At 41.5% G+C, this 19,685-nt stretch overlaps 2 protein-coding genes across 4 annotated transcripts in view; both read left to right on the top strand.

The window, feature by feature from the left end:
* The window catches only part of RABGAP1L (RAB GTPase activating protein 1 like), a 430,423-nt gene that overhangs the window by 169,408 nt on the left and 241,330 nt on the right, over positions 1-19,685 (top strand). The gene's annotated exons all lie outside the window — the stretch shown is intronic.
* GPR52 (G protein-coupled receptor 52) lies at positions 15,306-17,867 on the top strand. Its single transcript, XM_056532035.1, has one exon. The coding sequence runs from the start codon at positions 15,507-15,509 to the stop codon at positions 16,596-16,598; it is 1,092 nt and encodes a 363-aa protein (XP_056388010.1). The 5' UTR covers positions 15,306-15,506; the 3' UTR covers positions 16,599-17,867.

Raw genomic sequence — 19,685 nt, 5'->3', positions numbered from 1 at the left:
TATTTTCCCTGCCATGAGCTCTGATTGGTCGGTACCGATTGACCAATCAGAGCTTCCAGCGGGGAATATGAAATCACCACACAGTAACTTCATATTCCCCGCTGGGAGCCGGCTGGGGTACGGCACGCACTGACGCCCTCACCTCTGTACAAGGTACCGACACCATCTGGGCATAATGCTATCTAAGTGAAGGTCCTTTTTCTTACTTTGCTGGTCCCGCATGATTGACTTACAGGGCTCCATGTTGGGAGCGGGTTAGGGCGGGGGAGGGAGCGTGCCGCTGTGATAGCCTGCCGACCCCTCCCGCTCGGCATTACATGACAGTATGAATATATCTTTTAGATTATTTTATCTGAAATTAGCTCTGTTTTTCTATTCCTGGACAATCTCTTTAATATGTATAGACTTCATAAATAGCAAGGAGATAAGGAGATGCTGTAACAGAAGACATTTGGGTAAAGGTAGGAACGTTGTATACCTAGATGCAAATACAGGGCACTTACAACCACCGAACTGGAAGGAAGATTCCTACAACGGGGTTATCCACTTGAAATTATTATAACAGCCCGTGAAAAAGTAAATAAAATACCTAGGTCGAGATTAATTAAAAAAATCATAAAAAACGAAATAAAAAATCTGACAGATTCACATTTGTTTTCAAGAACACACCAATGAATGAGAAGATCCAAGCAGCAATCAATAAATACTGGTACATGTTACAAAGTGATTCAGATGTAGCACCTACAGCACAGAATCAACCTATTGTCACATACAGAAGAAATACCACTGTATGTGACTATTTAAAAAAACTAACAAAAAAAGCAAAATAGTGTAACAAAACCAAATAGGTTGACAGAAAGTAGACCCATCGGCAATTTTCCTTTTGGATCATGTTCATTCTTTGCGCATAATGGTGAAAAGAAGTTTGTCACTCTAGGAGGATACAGTATAACGATTAGACAGTTTTTCACATGCAGAACCCCTTTCGTTGTATACTGCCTTATCTGCAATTGTGGTTACTTCTACAGTGGCAAAACTATTAGGCCCCTATTTTATAGGGTTAGAGAGAATTTTAGGTCCCTAAAGACAGGGACAGGAGCTCCACGCCTGATTGCTCATATGTCAGAAACCCACAATAGCGATCCCTCTGCACTGTCGTTCTTTGCCATAGAGAGAATAGAAAAATCCAAACCAGGTTTTACTAAGGACCAAGACCTTCTCCAAAGAGAAGCTCTATGCATCCTAAGAACAAAGGCAACTGGCCGGCTTGGCTTGAATGATAAATATGAAGTGAGTGCACTTATATAAATCCAGTGAAAAGTACTTGGTAGAAATAGTAATTGTAACTGTACAGTTAACCGCAAGATGTTTGTGATGTTTTTAATGTGATTTGTATAAGCACATTTAAGTAGGTGTTTTTGTTTGGAAGTTACCTTGGTGATCCTCACCTGTTATAAGCACACCTCTTCCTCCACGTCACTGAGCACCGGCCTGACGAAGCGCCTCGGCGCGAATACGGTCCGTTGTCGCTGATTTGTATACCCCCGCACACGCACCATCTCGCTCCCCTGTCTGTGTCCTGTAATGAAGAAGTCCTACAAATAAAGAACAGTCCTGCTATACACACTGGGTGAGTGCTCCGCATCTTTTCTTCATTGTGACATATGATCGAACTGCTAAGCGTGATTAGCACCACTCATTTAGCAGGTGTGACTTCAGCAGCAGGATCGCACCACTGGTCAGCTAATGCATGTGAACAGCTACAGGTAGTCAGTGCTCGCACCAGACCTTTTTCTTCATATTGCACTTACAACTTTGTAATCATTAAATGGGTCGTTCAGGTAGTACACAACGTATCCCCTATCTCGACGGGCCGTCTTATACCTCTGAGCGCTCCGCGGCGGCCCCCATCTTTTTTTTTTTCTTGGGGGTGGGGGGGGGGGGGGGTGAGATGATAACTGGTCTTAACAGTGATGGTCTGCTTAGCCAATCCCCATCTGGAGCTGGACACCACTGTGGCTGGTGATTGCCTGAGTGGTCCGTCACTGCCCAGTGTCAGAAGGTGGGAACCAGTGAGCTCAGATCTAAGAGACAGGCCCTGTTGGCAATCACTGTGGGTCTCCGTATTTAGACCTCCTGCGGTCTGAAACTTATACCCTATCCTGTGAATAGGAGATATCAGAAAGTACCTATGGGGAATATGTAAGACCCTTATGTGGAGTCTGTAACACAGATCTTCCTAGTGACAGACACAGTGATGCTACCTCCAATAGGTGGCCCTAGAGAGCAAGCTGTCTCCAATCTGAAGAAGGGGTGCATTGCATATGGGTTTTTTTCCCCCCCCAAGGATCGTTGCATGGTCTATAAGACTTTTGCACCCTTCTCACAAAGAAACCTTACCATTTAATTTACTATACCATGGCAGATTTTCTGCCTTTTCTGTCCTATTTATTTATTTTTAAGAGGTTTTTTATTTTCTATATTTTATTAACTAGGCGTATATATACTTTGACCAAATATAGTTCTGTCAGGAAAGTCCTTTACTGATCTCCTTCTGGAAACTAAACAGCTTCTTATATGAATTTGTCAAAAATGTTTCCATTGTTTAACTAAAGTTTTCATATTAACCATATGTTTTAATCATTTTTAGGGACAAGGAGCCACCACCATTCACAGCCTCCCCCTCCCGGTAGCCTGACCTCTGAAAAGTTCAGAGAAAGCTTAATTGCATTTTTAATTCATCTTCAGTCTATTGTTGTCTATGTCTGTGGGTCCTGCTGTAAAGCATTTCTGTAAATGCTGTTGAAAACAGCTTAGCCAAAATGGCCGCCCCCATAATAATGTACTAAAAAGGAAATAAAAAAATGTACAATCAGAAAATAGAAACTGACGTGTTTCAATATGTGTCTCTAAAAATCTAGGTGATACATTCCCTTTAAACCCATAGAGGTTGTTGAGTACACCTTGTTTGTCTTCCTGTGAACAGGCCAGACAAGGATATCCTTTTACTACTGTTTTTTATTTATTTATTTTTTATAACTGTTTAGCACCATCAGAACATGGAGACACTTCCATATAGATATGACATGTTATTATGTGCTGTCCTTTTCTCTGGTTCTTACCTTTATACAAGTCTTAAGAGCGGCATTCCTGCCAGAAGCTTCCTACCTCTTGTTTGTATATGTCAGTATCTTTACTCAGCATGTCCTCAGTACAGATATAACTATTATAGTAATCTTCTTGGGAACCAATGTATGGGCGCTAGCAGAGCTATCAATATATTTACTTCTTTCCTATATATTATAATAGCTCTATTCTTGTAGATGTCTGGTAAAACGAATACTCCCATGGAAAACATTTTTTTTAAATCAAAGGCTGTCCAGGCATGCTGGGAGTTGTGGCTTCGCAACAGCTGGAGGCTCCTTGGTTGGGAAACACTGACTTAGCATTTAAAGCGACACTGTAACCTCCGTAAAAGTACGGAGGTGCAGGCACCATCAGTCAGGGGAAAATGCGATCTAAGGGAAGGTCCTTTTGCTTACTTTGACCCCGCTTTGTGAAGTTGTATTCATGCTGTCTTGTATTACCGGTGAACTGTCGGAGGGGCCAGCTGACTCTCACAGCGGCATGCCTCCTTCCCGCCCTAACCCCGCTCCCAGCATGAAGCCCTGTATGTCAATAATGCGGGACCAGCAAAGTAAGGAAAAGGACCTTCTCTTAGATCCCATTATGCCCAAACTGATCGTGCCTGCACCTCCGTACCTTGTATGGAGGTGAGGCCGGCACTGCGCTCTGGCTCTCAGTGGGGAATATGAAGTTACTGTGCTGTGATTTCATGTTTCCCGCCAGAGCTCTGATTGGTCAGCACCGATTGACCAATCAGAGCTCCCAGTGGGGAATATGCCATCACATCACTGTAACTTCATATTCCCACGCTTGGAGCGGGCAGAGCGCAGTGCCGCCCGCAGAAGTGCAGCGCTGCTTGACAACGAATCGTAGCTCGATTCATTGATGAACGGATTCATCTACATCGAATCCCACTATCATTTGTAATCGATAATATCGATTAATTGTTGCAGCCCTAATGTCAATTCATTTTTGTGTTTTTAGTTTTGTTTTCACAAAATGCGATCTGGATGTGGGGGTTGGTCTTTTGGGGGAGGTTTCACTGTGTATATGATTTAGCTGATTTCTCTGTACAACATACATAATCTGCTCTTCGAGCTGCTAGATCGATGCTGGAGCCGCTAAGCTTGCTCTATTAACAGCTAAATGGCTGGCAATTACAGGCATTTCCTCTGAACGCTGACTTGCTACAAATGGCAATTTTCAACTGGGCAGAGACTAAAAAGTTAAACTTTGTCTACACTTTTGCCTTGTTTTTAGTGGTGACCTTTAGTTTATGTATCCGTGCCTTACTCTGACCCAAACACAGATATTTGTCCTCTATAGGAAGCAAAGTAAAGTATAAATAGTATATGGGCTTGTCTGTCTGGCAGGAGCTGGAGAGGATTTATATGTGATAAATAGATAATGAGGCTTGGCATATTCAATATAAATGGGAGGATTTGTCATTAACCAATCTTCTAGGGGTACTTCACTTCCCCAGCGTTCGGAACATTTTGATCTGAATGTGGGCTGTGGGGGTCTTGATGTCACTGCCATGCCCCCTTGTGACATCATACCACACCCCCTCATAGACTTGCATTGAGGGGGGCGTGATGTCACGAGGGGCCTGGACGTGATTTCCCCCTTTCAGGCATATGAAATGCTTTATTTTAATATGTGCCACAGTAAGAGGTGCAGGTTCCTTTTAAATTTGACACATTTTCCATTGTCCACATGTTAAGGGTATGTTCACACAATGGAATTTCAGTGCGTAATTCCGCATTAAAATTTCGCACAGAGATTCCGCAGCAGCTGAGTCCCATTGATATCAATAGGCTTCTGCAGTGCTTTGCACATGGCAGAATTTCTGCTGCCGATGGTTCTGCTGCTGAAATCCCGATTCCGAAGTCCACAGAAATAAGAGAGATGTCTATTCTTTCTGCGGATTACACATGGAAATGCATTGCCATCTTTGAGATGGCGTATTTCCAATCGGTCCTCCGCCGTCATGGTAATGTCCACATGGAAATTTTACGTGGGGACATTGCCCGTGTGAACATGGCCCTACACTTCCAAATCTACACCAACGTCATGCTGGCCAGTTTCTGGTGTAAATTATAGTAAATTCATTAAAGGAACCAATGCAGCACTCACCGATTGTAGCCAAGTCTTAGTTGGGAAGAAAGATACAGAGGCACTCGGGTCTGTTGCGGTGGATTTATTCAAGGCAGGTATACAAAACAGCCTGGTCAACTAATTGTTTCGCACACCTGCGCTTAATCAATGACCTCTCATTGAGTGTCAAGCGCAGGAACCGAGGGTATCGTGGCAGTTTGCTCCATCTTCATTATAGACTGTAATTGATCCCTAGCAGCAGTGCCAACACTCTCTTTCTCTGTTTATTCTCTGATATTTACCAAGTCTTAGTTGCTTCATTGGATACTTACAAACATAGTGAAAGATGTACAGACATGACAGCAGGGGTGTGTGAGGCCACTGCTGTTTCATGCAATTGCAGTTCTTCCGGCCACGGATACCGGTCAGATTCTGAGATCGATTCTGAATCATGGAATCTTGCAACATACTGTATACCTCCTGTAAAAAGCAGTGTTAAAGGAGCCTTACTCCAAAACTGTGCCAATAAAGCTGCAATATGTCCTGATAAAACAAATAATTAGACAGATTTGGATGGAAAAATAATAAAAAAAAATAAAAAAGATTTAAAAAAAATAATAAAACATAGAGAAAAAAATCTTAGTCCAGAAGGCTGAAAGTCAGTTTACTGTAAGAGTTTAAGTTAAAGGACACTAAAGCCAAGTCCACCCCAGCCTTTAGATCAATAGATTGTACTTAGCTTTGCAGCAAATGTGTGCGTGTGCATATACAGTGATCCCTCAACTTACAATGGCCTCAACATACAATAGTTTCAACATACAATGGTCTTTTCTGGACCATCGTAAGTTGAAACCAGACTCAACATACAATGTACAGACAGTCCAGATCTGTGATACCTGTCAATGGCCGGAAGAACCGACCAATCAGAATGGGCATTCAGTGGTAAAACCCCTGTATTACTGAAGTGTATGCGCTGACTGGTGCCTGGTAGCGCCCCCTACAGTACAGGGTGGTATTACATGTTCTGTACACTCAACCTGTGCCAGGGTTATCTGCTCCTTTGGACACCAGGTGAGGGCGGCTCCGTTACTTTTTTAGGACACTGTGTTCTGTACAGGACCCTGAAGAAGCTCCTGTCCTCTACATAGACCAGTGTTTCCCAAGCAGGGTGCCCCCAGCTGTTGCAAAACTACAACTCCCAGCATGCTGGGAGTTGTAGTTTTGCAACAGCTGGAGGCTCCCTGCTTGGGAAACACTGACATAGACAGTGATTTACAGCTCTCAGCAGATCTTTCTTACTTTTATATGGAAGGATTTGCTTTATCTATATTAGTTATCTACTTATTTTTCTTTAATCCTCACTTTTTTCCTATTTTTGGATGACATTTTGGTGCATTTAGAACCAATTACCAGGTTTCCATAGAGTTCTGGTCTCGACATACAATGGTTTCAACATACAATGGTCGTCCTGGAACCAATTAATATTGTAACTTGAGGGGCCACTGTATACATAACATACTATATAAATACAGATCTACAAGGATATACTGTAAAAAGATGCCATTGCTCTGACACTCGTTGGCCAGCATTGTTGTGCACCCACTCTTGGTTTTGACTCACTAAAACCACCTTTACGTGGCACAGTCTGTATTTTGCTATAGTATTCGCAAGTCAAAACTAGGAATGAAACCAGCATGGCCAAACAAATGTATATATTCCTGGGACTGTTGAGCAATAAGAAATTGGAGCTAATTTCTTCCAAAAACAGCACCACCCTGTCCTCGATTGAGTGTTCTAAAAGGAAAAAAGGATGCCTGATGAAGCTGCGCATGCACAGCGAAACGCGTTGCATCCAATAAACCTGCCTTGATTTCATGCTGCTACTCCTCCTGGCTCCTTCATCCAGCGCCGATATCCCCTACCCTTACGGTCCATCTGCCTACTTCTCGATTGAGTGTGGTATTACAACATGTCTCCATCTACTCATGGAACTGAGCTGCAATACCACAAACAACCTGAGGACAAAGGTGGCACTGTTCCTGGAAGAAATCTGCTCTGGTTTTTTTTTTTATCTTAGAAAAGCCCTTTAAAGTGTACTTGTTTAAAAAAAAAATTCTATATATAATGTAGATAATTACATTATATGTATATTTGTAATATACATTGGTTAAAACAATGTATAATTTTGGGTAAAAAAAAAATGCTGTCTTGTAACTCCTGAACGTAGACTTGTTGTGCGCCAGTATACTTGTACGGTGATTGTACTTTGTTTGTTTATTTGTTTTTATTTGAAACTGAATCAAACTTTAATTGGTGGAAAAAAAAAATGTTGTTTTTGCAGCTATTGCCTGTGTCAGTAGCACAGTGAAGGTAGGACAAGCAGGGCTCTGTGCAGGCTCCTGGCTTGTCAATTGGAAAAGTCCATTAGTCAATTAGAATTTTTGACTTTTGGTGCTTATTCACAAAATCCATGCAGAATAATATGGCAAAATCCACGCAGAATAATTGACAATAATGGGTGATTCTTGCAGAATTTCCTCAGTGTGAACGTACTCTTAGGATCCTCTGCCTCTCATGGCAGTAAAGACGAGCAGTAAATGTTAAGCTATTTCTGTCATTTCCATTCATACAGCAACAGTCATTGCATCTGTGGTGACTAATCTTTTTGATGACTTGTTTATCTCATCCATGTATTCTTACCTGAACTTAGAGTCAGAAATGCTCTCAGCGTAATCCAGGGGTCTCAAACTGTGGGGCTCCAGATGTTGCAAAACTTCAACTCCCAGCATGCCCGAACACTAAAGGACTGTCTGCATCCTCCAGAGGATGCACACTGTCCTCAAAAGGTAAATCAAGGCTCCCCTCTTATGTCTTAGTGCAGTGGTCTTCAAACTGTGGCCCTCCAGATGATGCAAAACTTCAACTCCTAGCATGCCCGGACAGCGTCCGGGCATGCTAGGAGTTGAAGTTTTGCATCATCTGAGGGGCCACAGTTTGAGACCACTGGTGTAATCAATTATATTCTGCTGTAAGGGTGTATACACATTCACCGGGTACACAATTTGCAGATTTGTGGTTGAAGCTTTTTAGAAAAGGTTAAAGCCCTGATATATTATCTCACAAATAGTGTATTGCCTTTGAAAAAGTGTTTAAAATCTAAAAAGTATTCAGAAGGGTTCCTAAAAAAAAAAAAAATACAGCAATTAAATAATATATATTGGCGCATTGAATAGATCACATTGACTATGTATTGCAGTGTTTTCCAACCAGGGTGTCTCCAGCTGATGCAAAACTACAACTTCCAGCATGCCCAGACAGCATTTGGCTGTCCGGGCATACTGGGAGTTGGAGTTTTTCAACAGCTGGTGGCACCCTGGTTCGGAAACACTGATGTAATGTATATGGGGCTCTGCAGGGACGTGCACAGGTTGACTAGAAAGGGGGCTTGAGCCCCTGCCCTTTTGACGTTATTCCCATAAGTGCCCTGAGCAGTCTGGCATCATTATGTGGGCATTTATATAAATAACTAGCTGAGTACTTGGCGCTGGCCGGTTCTTTCTACCTTATCCTTGTGGGGGAGGAAGAGCAACAAAGGAGGAAGTTTTTGTCATCATATCCCGTCCCTAAATCCTGACCCCATATCCCCTCCTCATATCCTGACTCCAAATCTCCTCCTCATATCCTGTCCTCATAGTTTGTTCTCACATCCCGTCCCCATAGCTAATCCTCATATACTGTCCTCAGGTGGGGCTGCTTTGTGGTAAAGATGATATAAGCTGAAAATTAAAAGGGAGTGGCTTAAAAGGTGGGCATGGCTTTTTGAGATTGGACATGGCATGCGATGAGGGTGTGGCTTACCAGCCGGACTGACACATTCACCAGTAGATGCAGTGCGGAGCTTGTGGAGTAAGGCACCAGAAGTCCTATATACTTGCTTGGGACTTGAAACATAAGCCCCATCCTTCACATATGGAGGCAGGTTAGGGGTTAATTTAACTATCCTGTATTTCTAGTGAACATATATGTAACATGTGACCAAGTATTATTGCAAATATCTCCAGCTGTTTGGAAGTTATGCAGTAACATATATTTCCCATAGACTTGTATGGGACTTTAAATGAAAAACCCGTCTCTCACAAATGGGGGTTGGTAAGGGTTAAATGACCTATTCTATGTTTGTTGTTGACATATAAGTAACATGTGTGCCAAGTTTCATGTTAAAGGGGTTATGCAGGAATGATATATCAACTGGCTCCAGAAAGTTAAACAGATTTGTAAATTACTTCTATTAAAAAAATCTTAATCCTTTCAGTACTTATGAGCTGCTGAAGTTGAGTTGTTCTTTTCTGTCTAAGTGCTCTCTGATGACACGTGTCTCGGGAACCGCCCAGTTTAGAAACAAATCCCCATAGCAAACCTCTTCTACTCTGTGCAGTTCCCAAGACAAGCAGAGATGTCAGCAGAGAGCACTGTTGCCAGACAGAAAACAACAACTCAACTTCAGCAGCTGATAATTATTGAAAGGATTAAGATTTTTTTAATAGAAGTAATTTGCAAATCTTTTTTACTTTCTGGAGCCAGTTGATATTAAAATAAAAAAAAAGTTTTTTCCTGGAATACCCCTTTAATATCTTCAGCCGTTTGGAAGTGATGCTGGAACATAGACACATACATACATACACATACACACACTGAGTTATTTATATATATATATGTAGATATATAGATTATAACAAGTGGCCTTTAAAAAAAAAAAAAAAATTATTATTTTATTTATTTTTTTTAGTTCATCCCCTGCCCCCTAAAATGTCTGTGCACGTCCCTGGGTCTCTGTCAAATGGTGGTAAAATAGATCTCACTGGTTGAATATTTTCCTCACCTATCCTTTTGTTTCCCATGGAGATAACACATACAATAGCTGGTAACTCTCTCCTCTCTTCTTAATATAGCCAGGCAGAGAATATACAGCATGTGACTATAGCTCCCACCATGTATGTAATCATGAGTGTATACAGGGGATGGTCCTCACTCACTGTTATATCCAGGCTCTGTGCCTACCCTTGCTCCTGCCTTCCCTTTTATGCTGATGTATATCGTTTTCATCCCCACCTGTTTGTTTTCTTTGTTGTTCTCGGCACGCCAGATATTGGCACTTTTGTTGTTTTTTTTTTTTTTCCCTTCGGTTCCCTCCTTCTTTTCATCTTGTTGCTTTGTGTGAATATCATGAATAAATGTATGGCATTAAATTTTAGCCTCAGGTGAAATTCGAGAAAGTGAAATGAGAAGTTGAGCATTTAAAATAAATTTGTTGGAATATTTTGCTCGGGTATTATTGTGTGTGTGTGTTTTTTTTCCACTCTACTATATTTCTTGGAATACAAAGATGAAGGTAAAGGAAAGTTGCTTATTATGTTTTTTTTTACTAGTGATTTATTTTTTTAACCGTGTAACGGAATGTTTTTTTTAAATTATAATTTTTTTTATTATTTTAGTTTTATTTGTTTAGTTAACTAGGCTGCTGTTTTTCATATGACGTTTTATAACTTAAGTATTACTTCCCCTTGTTATGGTCTGTTCACTTTGATCCGAAAAAATAATAGTAATAATTTTTATAGAGTCAACTTTTTGGTTAATCATGATATAGTCTGCCTGATATTTGGAATTGTGTGCAATATGTACCTGTCCAGGTAGACAAGGGCTCACTTTACTTTGCACTACCTGTTAAAGGGGTTTTCCCATGTCATTAACAAGCACTGCTGGGACCCCCGCCGATCCTGAGAACAGGGACATAATTATCTCTGGAATGGTACGGACTGCCACCGCTCCATTCATTGTCTAAGGAGGCGCCGAAAATATCTGAACAATGAACATGGAAATGGGGATCTTTAATGTGGGTGTGGTGGGCATTTGATAATCCACAGCTTGTGTAGAATGTGCTGTGAGTTTTTTTTTTTTTACACTGTGAGTAAATGGGATTTGTTAAAATGGTGTTCCAGGAGTTTTTGATTGATTGACGTTTTTAATGGCATCCCTGCCAATAAGATGTTTGCCACAGCGGAGTTGCCCACATTTACGGTAAAAGCGACAGAAATACACAGCTCCATATATTGGGTAGTGGACGTGGTGGGTTACTGCAGTTCATCTCCTTTTGAAGTAACTAGCAAACAGCTGATCGGTGGGGCTGCCAGGTGTTGGACCCCCCAAAAATGAGATACTGATTGCCTATCCTGAGAAAAGAGCATATATGAGAGGTCCCGGCGGAAACCCCTTTAAAGGGGTACTCTGCCCCTAGACATCTTATTCCCCATCCAAAGGATAGGGGATAAGATGTCTGATCGCGGGGTCCCACCCCTGGGGACCCCTGCAATCTCAGCTGCGGCACCCCAGACATCCGATGACTGGCGATGCGGAGGCTTGTGACATCACAGTCATGCCCCGCTCGTGATGGCCACCCTCCTTCAATGCAAGTCTATGACTTGCATTGAGGGGGCATGGACGTGATGTCACGAGCCTCCGGCGCTGCACCCGACGCTCTAAATGAATGCCGGATGCAGCAGGGAGGGGGTCACCAGTGGTGGGACCCCCTGCGATCAGACATCTTATTCCCTATCGTTTGCATAGGAGATGAGATGTCTAGGGGTGGAGTACCACTTTAATATCTCATTCACAAATTTTATTGTAGATTCCATAACAGAATTCTGCAACAAATCTGCCGTATGTGAATTACCGTAAGCCTTAAAAACCCTACTCATCCATACTATACTCCTATATACTCCAGTATATACTACACTACCATTATGCACCCAATATCTAAAATAAATGCTCCTCATGGGGTTTTGTATAAAAGACTGGCAGAGTACCTGGCATTGACCAGTCTTCCTACCTAAATCTTGTGAAAGAGGAAAAGCAACAATGGCGTTCATATCTCATCCTCATATTCAGCCCCCATATCACGAATGACTGCAGGATGTCCAGTCCCGTGCAATCTCTGCAGCCCAAGAGTAACACAAGTTTCTAATAATTTTTTATTTCAGTAAAAGAACAGAAGTTAAGAAACAACAAGGGTGACATATACATCAAATATGCAAGATGGATAAAGGTCCAAAACGCAAAGAATATTATATTGCGACAAGCGCAAAGTGCAGTAGGAACTTAAAAGTAAACCAACCATAGGTCAATAACGGAGGGGCCAACAAGGAGTAACAACAGTTTTATATAGATATTTACCATGAAGGATATTTAATAAATAGATATCACCGGTCAAGATATATATTTATATCAAACTTGTGTTACTCTTTTGCTGCAGAGATTCAGAGATTGACCAAGACTTTTTTTAATAAATTTTTTTAACATTCTGACGTCTGTCGGGATATGAGGGCGGAGTATGAGGACCAGATATGCGGTTGGGATATGAGGACAAACTATAAATGACTCAGTCAGGATTTTATACATTTGATAGGGTTTACATATTAAAATTTTAACTTTTTTATCGCTAGTCTTTTTACACTAAAAATTTTACACTAAAGATTTTTATATTGATACAAAGCAACAATTCAGCAGCTGATCTTAGCAACCACTGCAATTTGATTTAGTCCCTGTGGGCAACTGTGGCTCTTTCCCTTTATGCCAATATGAGAATATTTCCACCATGGTAGTCACATCATTGAGTCGATGGCCACAAGCCTGACAGTTCTACATACGTGTTACAAAGTTATTACCCTTTTTTTATGCCTGAAAGTTCCTTTATATTCCCCTGCTTTCATTGACTAGCTGCAAATAATCCTTCTTTTTATAGTAGCTCCCCCCCCCCCCCCCCGTTACTGTGTTTTAGCCCTGCAATTATTTTTTTACTTAATAATTAATACGTCCCTGACAGGACGGTTCACGTTGTTGCCGACTGGCTCCTCTGGCTTGTGTTTGTACTGTAGTCGTCTATGTCTTTGTATGAACAGTGCACACATTCCACAGTCTCTGTATCGTTGCAGCACCACAACCCGTACAGCAGTGTTTTCCAAACAGTGTGTCTCCAGCTGTTGCTTACAGCTGTCTGGGCATGCTGGGAGTTGTAGATTTGCAACAGCTGGAGACACACTGTTTGGAAAGGTTGAAGCCTTTTTGTGTTTTGGTCATCATTCCATATTCATATTTGGGATTGCAGACAGCACCCTACCTCCTTGAATTCTCCGATCGGATCACAATGTAGCAAACAGCAATGACAGGGAGAAATAATAAATAAAGAAAGAAAAAACTGCGGCTTTTTCATTAGTTTGTAATGTTTGATGACAGTTTGTGGCATTTAGATGGTATGCTTTTGTGTCTTGGCAACTGTTACCTAGTGACAAGTCTAAGCGGCACTAACCAATGGCTTCGGGGCAGAAAGACAAGAGTCACCTTTCCGACATTCTGCTCTCCTGCATCAGCTTTTTGCCGGGGAAGAGGGTGGGGGGTGGTGTAGAGATGATGGGAGGGAAAAAAGAGGAGGAGGATGAGAAAGAGGAGGAGGAGCAGGGGGCTCAGGTGCAAGCAGTAATAATACAAGAGTGAGAGCGAAAAGGGAGAAAGAGAATGTGAGAAATAGCGACAACCTCCGCGCAAACAGCATCTCTGTCCCTGGACTTCAGCACCAAGATAAAACCTAGGTGAGAAGCTTTGATCTTTTTCCCGATTGTGATAGGGGAGGAAAGCGGTGGTGGCACAAGGGGGGCAGCTTCTTAGTTTTGGAGTGAAGGAGGGTGTAGGGGTGGGAGAAGAGGACAGCAGGTCCTTTTTGGCTACAAGGGAGAAGGATGGAGGCAGAGCAACTCTCTTATCTCAACTTGAGTCATGATGAAGAATTTTTTTTCTTTTTCTTTTTGGAAACTGCTGTGTAGCCGTAGCAGGCATTCCTTCAGATGGTATCTCCACTTGCTGCCTCCCACCTTCCCTGGCACATCTCGTACGCTGACAGTTTGCATCTATTTAGAAAAGGACTGACAATAGAGGTGGGCTGAGCAAACATCAAGCTAACTTCAACTCGCAAACTGAGAAGGACAATGTCACCTTGGTTATCCTTTTATATACAAATGACTGCCCTAAGCCAGGATGCATTTGTTTCTAGTGCCCTTTATATGTAGTATCAGTCTCTTTTTTTTTTTTTAACTGTTTCAGCACCAATTTACATTTCCGTCCCATTGACGATATCTTTGTAAATTGATACGCTCCGGGGAAGGCAATTCAATACAAGCTCATGATAATGTGAAGTTTAAGAGGAGTTATTAAAAGTTTACTCTTTAATAATTTACATGCATTATATCTGCACTTGAGGTGGAAGGCTATTTCAAGATATCGGTTTTCCATCTTTGTATGGATCTCTGCAGAGAGGTAATGTATATGAAATGGTTGTGCTCTTGGACATTGATATGCACTATTATTGCATTGAGAGCTGCTGCTGTTACCCGTGTGTTGCAAATTAGGTCACATAGGTTGTAAGGTAAATGCATATTGCAAAAGCACCTGTAATCATTAACAAGTGAAAGGAAACACAATGTACAAGGTGCCTGCAGTATATCAGGGTTACAAATATACAATTAGATTTGCCATATAGTTCTACTTTCAATAGGATTTCTTTGGTCGGTATCTATTAACTGTCTCCAGCTCTTAGCTGCTCTGGCCCGAGATGCTGAGATATTTTAGGATGCCTCTTGACGTCCCCTCCCTCTTATTCAGATTTTCAAGTCTAAAGATAAACTATCTCAGGAGAATTCACTGGCCACCCTTTACCCCCACCTCCTTGCTCTCTTAGCATAAAAAGGAGCATGATTCACGGAAATGTTTTTTTTTTGTTTGTTTATTAGGCTTTTCTTATCATTTCTTCCTCTATCTGTTTTATGCTATTTTTTTTTCTCTTTATTTGTAGTTTCCTTCATCAATGATACAGGATACAGGATCTCTCCTCTTTAGCAGCCTTTCACTGTGCTTGCTAAGAATGGATCCCAGAAGCCTAATGGAGAGAGCAGCAGCAACCTTTCACTTATTAAGTTTTACTCTACTGGGTGTTGTGTTATTTTTCTCGACTCCTACCTTGGAGAAGCAAAGGTGAGTGAGACCTGGGAATAACCACACATTTTTATGGATTGGGAATGAGTGATCTTGAGAAGCCGTCATACTGATGGAAGAGATTGCCGAAAGAAGTCCTGATCCTCAGAAGTGGAGGGTCTCTTACCCAGCTGTAAGACTGGCTTGCTCGGTCAGCATTTTACCTCCACACTTTAGAATTTCATACCTGCTAACTATCCTTACAAACCATGAACCAGTCACAACTGCTTGACTGGAGGACATTGAATACTAGTGGATTTTTCCTAAACTCGTCGGATCATCACCCTTGTCCACTGGGTTTTGGACACTACAATTCCGTGGACATATGCATACTGGAAACTACCATCATTGTGCTGCTAACTTTTTTGATAATTACTGGGAACCTAACCGTCATCTTTGTCTTTCATTGTGCCCCCTTACTGCACCATTACACGACAAGTTATTTCATCCAGACTATGGCATATGCAGACTTGCTTGTGGGAGTCAGTTGCCTGGTTCCCACATTATCCCTTCTACACTACTCCACTGGAGTCCATGAATCTTTGACATGTCAAGTGTTTGGCTATATTATTTCTGTACTAAAAAGCGTCTCCATGGCTTGTTTAGCGTTCATCAGTGTGGATCGATACCTGGCTATCACCAAGCCCCTTTCCTACAACCAGCTGGTAACGCCATGTAGACTGCGCCTCTGTATCATCCTAATCTGGATTTATTCATGTTTGATTTTCTTACCATCTTTTTTTGGCTGGGGTAAGCCTGGCTACCATGGGGACATCTTTGAGTGGTGTGCCATTTCTTGGCATACCAGTGCCTACTTCACTGGCTTCATTGTGTGCCTGCTCTATGCTCCTGCCGCACTAGTTATATGTTTTACATATTTTCACATCTTCCGCATTTGTCGGCAGCACACCAAAGAAATTAGCGACCGCCGAGCTCGCTTTCCCAGTCATGAAGCTGAGTCAACTGGAGAAGGCGGGCCTGGTCACAGCCCTGACCGACGCTACGCAATGGTCTTGTTCCGAATTACCAGCGTTTTCTATATGCTATGGCTCCCGTATATCATATACTTTTTATTGGAGAGTTGGCGGGCACTAGAAAACCCTGCCTTGTCTTTCCTAACCACCTGGTTGGCCATAAGCAATAGTTTCTGTAACTGTGTCATCTACAGCTTGTCCAACAGTGTTTTTCGCCTCGGTCTTCGGAGGCTGTCAGAAACTATATGTTCACCGTGTATGTGTTCTAAAGACAAGAACGAACGGGAACCTAAACCTCGAAAACGTGCTAACTCCTGTTCTATTTAAAGTCATTGTACTGACAATCATAAGCTAGGAGCACACCTGCACCAGGCCCCGGGATGCTGCTTTCGACAAAAACGTCTACAAAATTATTTTAGCACCTCATTTTGGCTACATTGTTTTGAGTTTTTGATTTGCATTGGAAATGTGAACCATTAAACTCTGATCCAAACAGACATGCAAAGAGCACACAATTCTCTGCAATTCTGTCAAAAATGAGTCATGCTGAAACGGGAGGGGAGCAGAGTATCAAAGAAAAAACAAAAAGGCGTCAGATGGGTTAAGATTAGCTTATTGATGCGGATATACTGCCGAAATATCAGATTTCGCACAAGTAGTCACTTCCTCTTTTTCACTCTTAAAATATAATGTCTTCATTGGCTGGGAGAATAAAAAGATTATCATCCAAGGCTGGTGTTATATAATACAGTACTGCAACGTGATAAACTATTACGTAACCTGAAGGTGACCAAATTGCTGTTTTACAAATACTGTATTAGTCGTTTTATATGTTTTATTTTCAGGTTTAATTTTATCGATGTGTGTTATTATTATTATTATACCGGTTCAGTACAAGAAGACGAGTGGGCGTAATGCCACCGTCACTGACTGAATGGTTGGAGAGTTTACAAATGCCTGTGCAATTTGCAGGTGACCATGAACCTTTCTGTGATGGTATGCGTGTTCCCACTATCCCCAAAATACCAGCTGCCTTGTCCTCTTAATAGACCTTATAAGACACGACTTATCAACTCGTAACCGAGCTGTGTAAGAGCTGCTATGAATGTTTTTTATTTATTTATAATTGATGGGTATTAGCTATATCTCCAAATTAGATATCTTAGCCTTTGTGTAGACAAGAAGTGTCTCCGATATACCTACAAGAAGTTGCGGTAGCAAGACATTAAATTCATGTCATATATGTAAGTAACCATAAATGCTTTGTGTATTTATTGATCAGTCTTACTAAAGACATGGCTCTGGTTTTCAAGTAGAGGCTTTTGCAGCCCCAGCCACCCAGATGTTATTGAGCCTTTTGTCAGACCGAGGCAGTGGCTCTTTCCAGAATTAGAAGCAGTGACCTTTTTTTTTTCCCCAGAACAATTGGTGATTTCACCACCCATGCAAAAAATAGAATCTGCTCAATGGACTATGTTCCTGCTATACATGTATTCCGTAATCATTCTATAGTTCATCCAGCTTGCTGCTGTTTTTGATCGTTCCTTGTGCAGTTTCACTGTACATGTTATATATTTAATAATAAAAATGTTTTTTTTTTTTAAGTACAGTAATACGAGGACTGTTTGTGATCTTTTATCCAATGCCTTGTCACACATTTATATGGATTGGTAGTAGTGATAGCATTGACTGATTTTATGAGAGCAAGAGGAGTCAGATGAAATATTGAACGTTTAAGGTTCTTGGAAGTGGTTGTCAAATGATCTCCTCGCATGTGTCATAGCAATAGGTTGTGCTAAAACCTTGGAATGATAAGCACCACAGGAACCAAAATCTGAGTATTTGGCGAGGTCATATTGTATCTTATATTTTCACCTATGCATTTATTCTTGTGGCAGAAAGTTATGTCTTATTAGTTTACAGAAAATATTTTAATATTTAGTTTTTTGGGCTAAGTTTTCTCTTTTAAGTGTGTGGGGTCAAAGGCATTGAGAGAAATTGGATCTGTAATTCTCTTTGCTTTATATCAATAGGCACTAAGGGGGAGATCTATCAAAACCTGTGCAGATGGAAATTTGCCCAGATGCCCATAGCAACCAATCAGATTGCTTCTCTTATTTTGCAGATTCCTTGTTAGAAATTAAAGAAGCAATCTGATTGGTTGCTATGGGCAACTGGACAACTTTTCCTCTGCCAAGGTTTTGATAAATCTCCCCCGAATTGTGTGCTAACAATGGTTTCCGTAGAAAAAAAGGCTTCCAGCACGGCACTTCCCTAGCGAACTTCAAGCTAGAAGTTCTCTAGAGAAGTGCCGTGCTGGAAGCCTTTTGTTCTACAGACTTACTGGGTGTGTCCATACCTCTCCTTGCATTGGCCGGAAGTGGAGGGGAGCTGGCTGACCATATTTGCTGCCTAATAACAATGGTTTCCGGTTTGCAATTTTTTATTGTTGACTTTCTGTTCACCTATGTATGTAATGAGTGAGCACATAGTCCTCAGCACTTAGAGGGGTGATCCCAAGATAATCTTCTGTTATAATAGTCACAGAATAGGTGATAAGCAGCTAAATTATAGGGTCCAACCTCTGGTACCCAAAATGATCATGAGAATGGCTGCCCTTTGTCCTGTGAGTAAATGGAGTGGTAGTGCATATACTTGGCCACCATTCTATTCACTGTTTTTGTACTGTACTCCTCTATCTTTCTCTTACTTACAGTCTTCTAGCATTTGAAAGGAGCAGCGGAAAAGACTAAGTGCACATCAGCGTCCATCTTTGTTCTAGGAGCTTGATCACATACTCTGTTCAGGGTCACAAAACAGAGCTGGACGTGCCAATGGACACCAACAGATCCCATTGACTTCAAATGGGGTCTGTAGAGTTTCTGTCTGGTGTCCGTTTATTTGCTGGATCTGAGTGGTGAAAACATTTACTTCTTGAAGTATTTTTTTTCCTTTGCTTTATTTTTTATGTCTGCAAATAGAGCTCCCTGATCTGAGCTGAGCGGTAATGTGCACTAGCCTAAGCATTTACAATCCTGCTTGGTTCGTTTCGGGAGCAAGGAAGCCACATTTACATGATGGTTGGGGATCTCAAGAGTCAGACCCCCACTGATCAGATACTTATTACCCACCCATTAGGTTATACATTTTTATCTAGGGATAACCCCTTTAATGAGGTCACACACATTAGACTAATGTTTGCTAAATCTCCTAGATTTGTCAAGATCGCATGACCATCTACTGTGTATTAGGGGTTAAACTGACTTTGTTTTTCAGATTTTGGCAGTAGAAAATGATTATGTATCTTGAATTTTAATGTGCCTGATCCTTTGTCCTCAAGGGAGATAAAGGTAGATAAACTGCTGCTAGAGGTTCCCCGCAGCAACTTATTTCTATCCCCCCACTAAGAACATA

The sequence above is a fragment of the Hyla sarda genome, chromosome 7, assembly GCF_029499605.1.
Source record: "Hyla sarda isolate aHylSar1 chromosome 7, aHylSar1.hap1, whole genome shotgun sequence".
Lineage (NCBI taxonomy): Eukaryota > Metazoa > Chordata > Amphibia > Anura > Hylidae > Hyla > Hyla sarda.
This window is presented reverse-complemented; position numbering and strand designations above follow the sequence as displayed.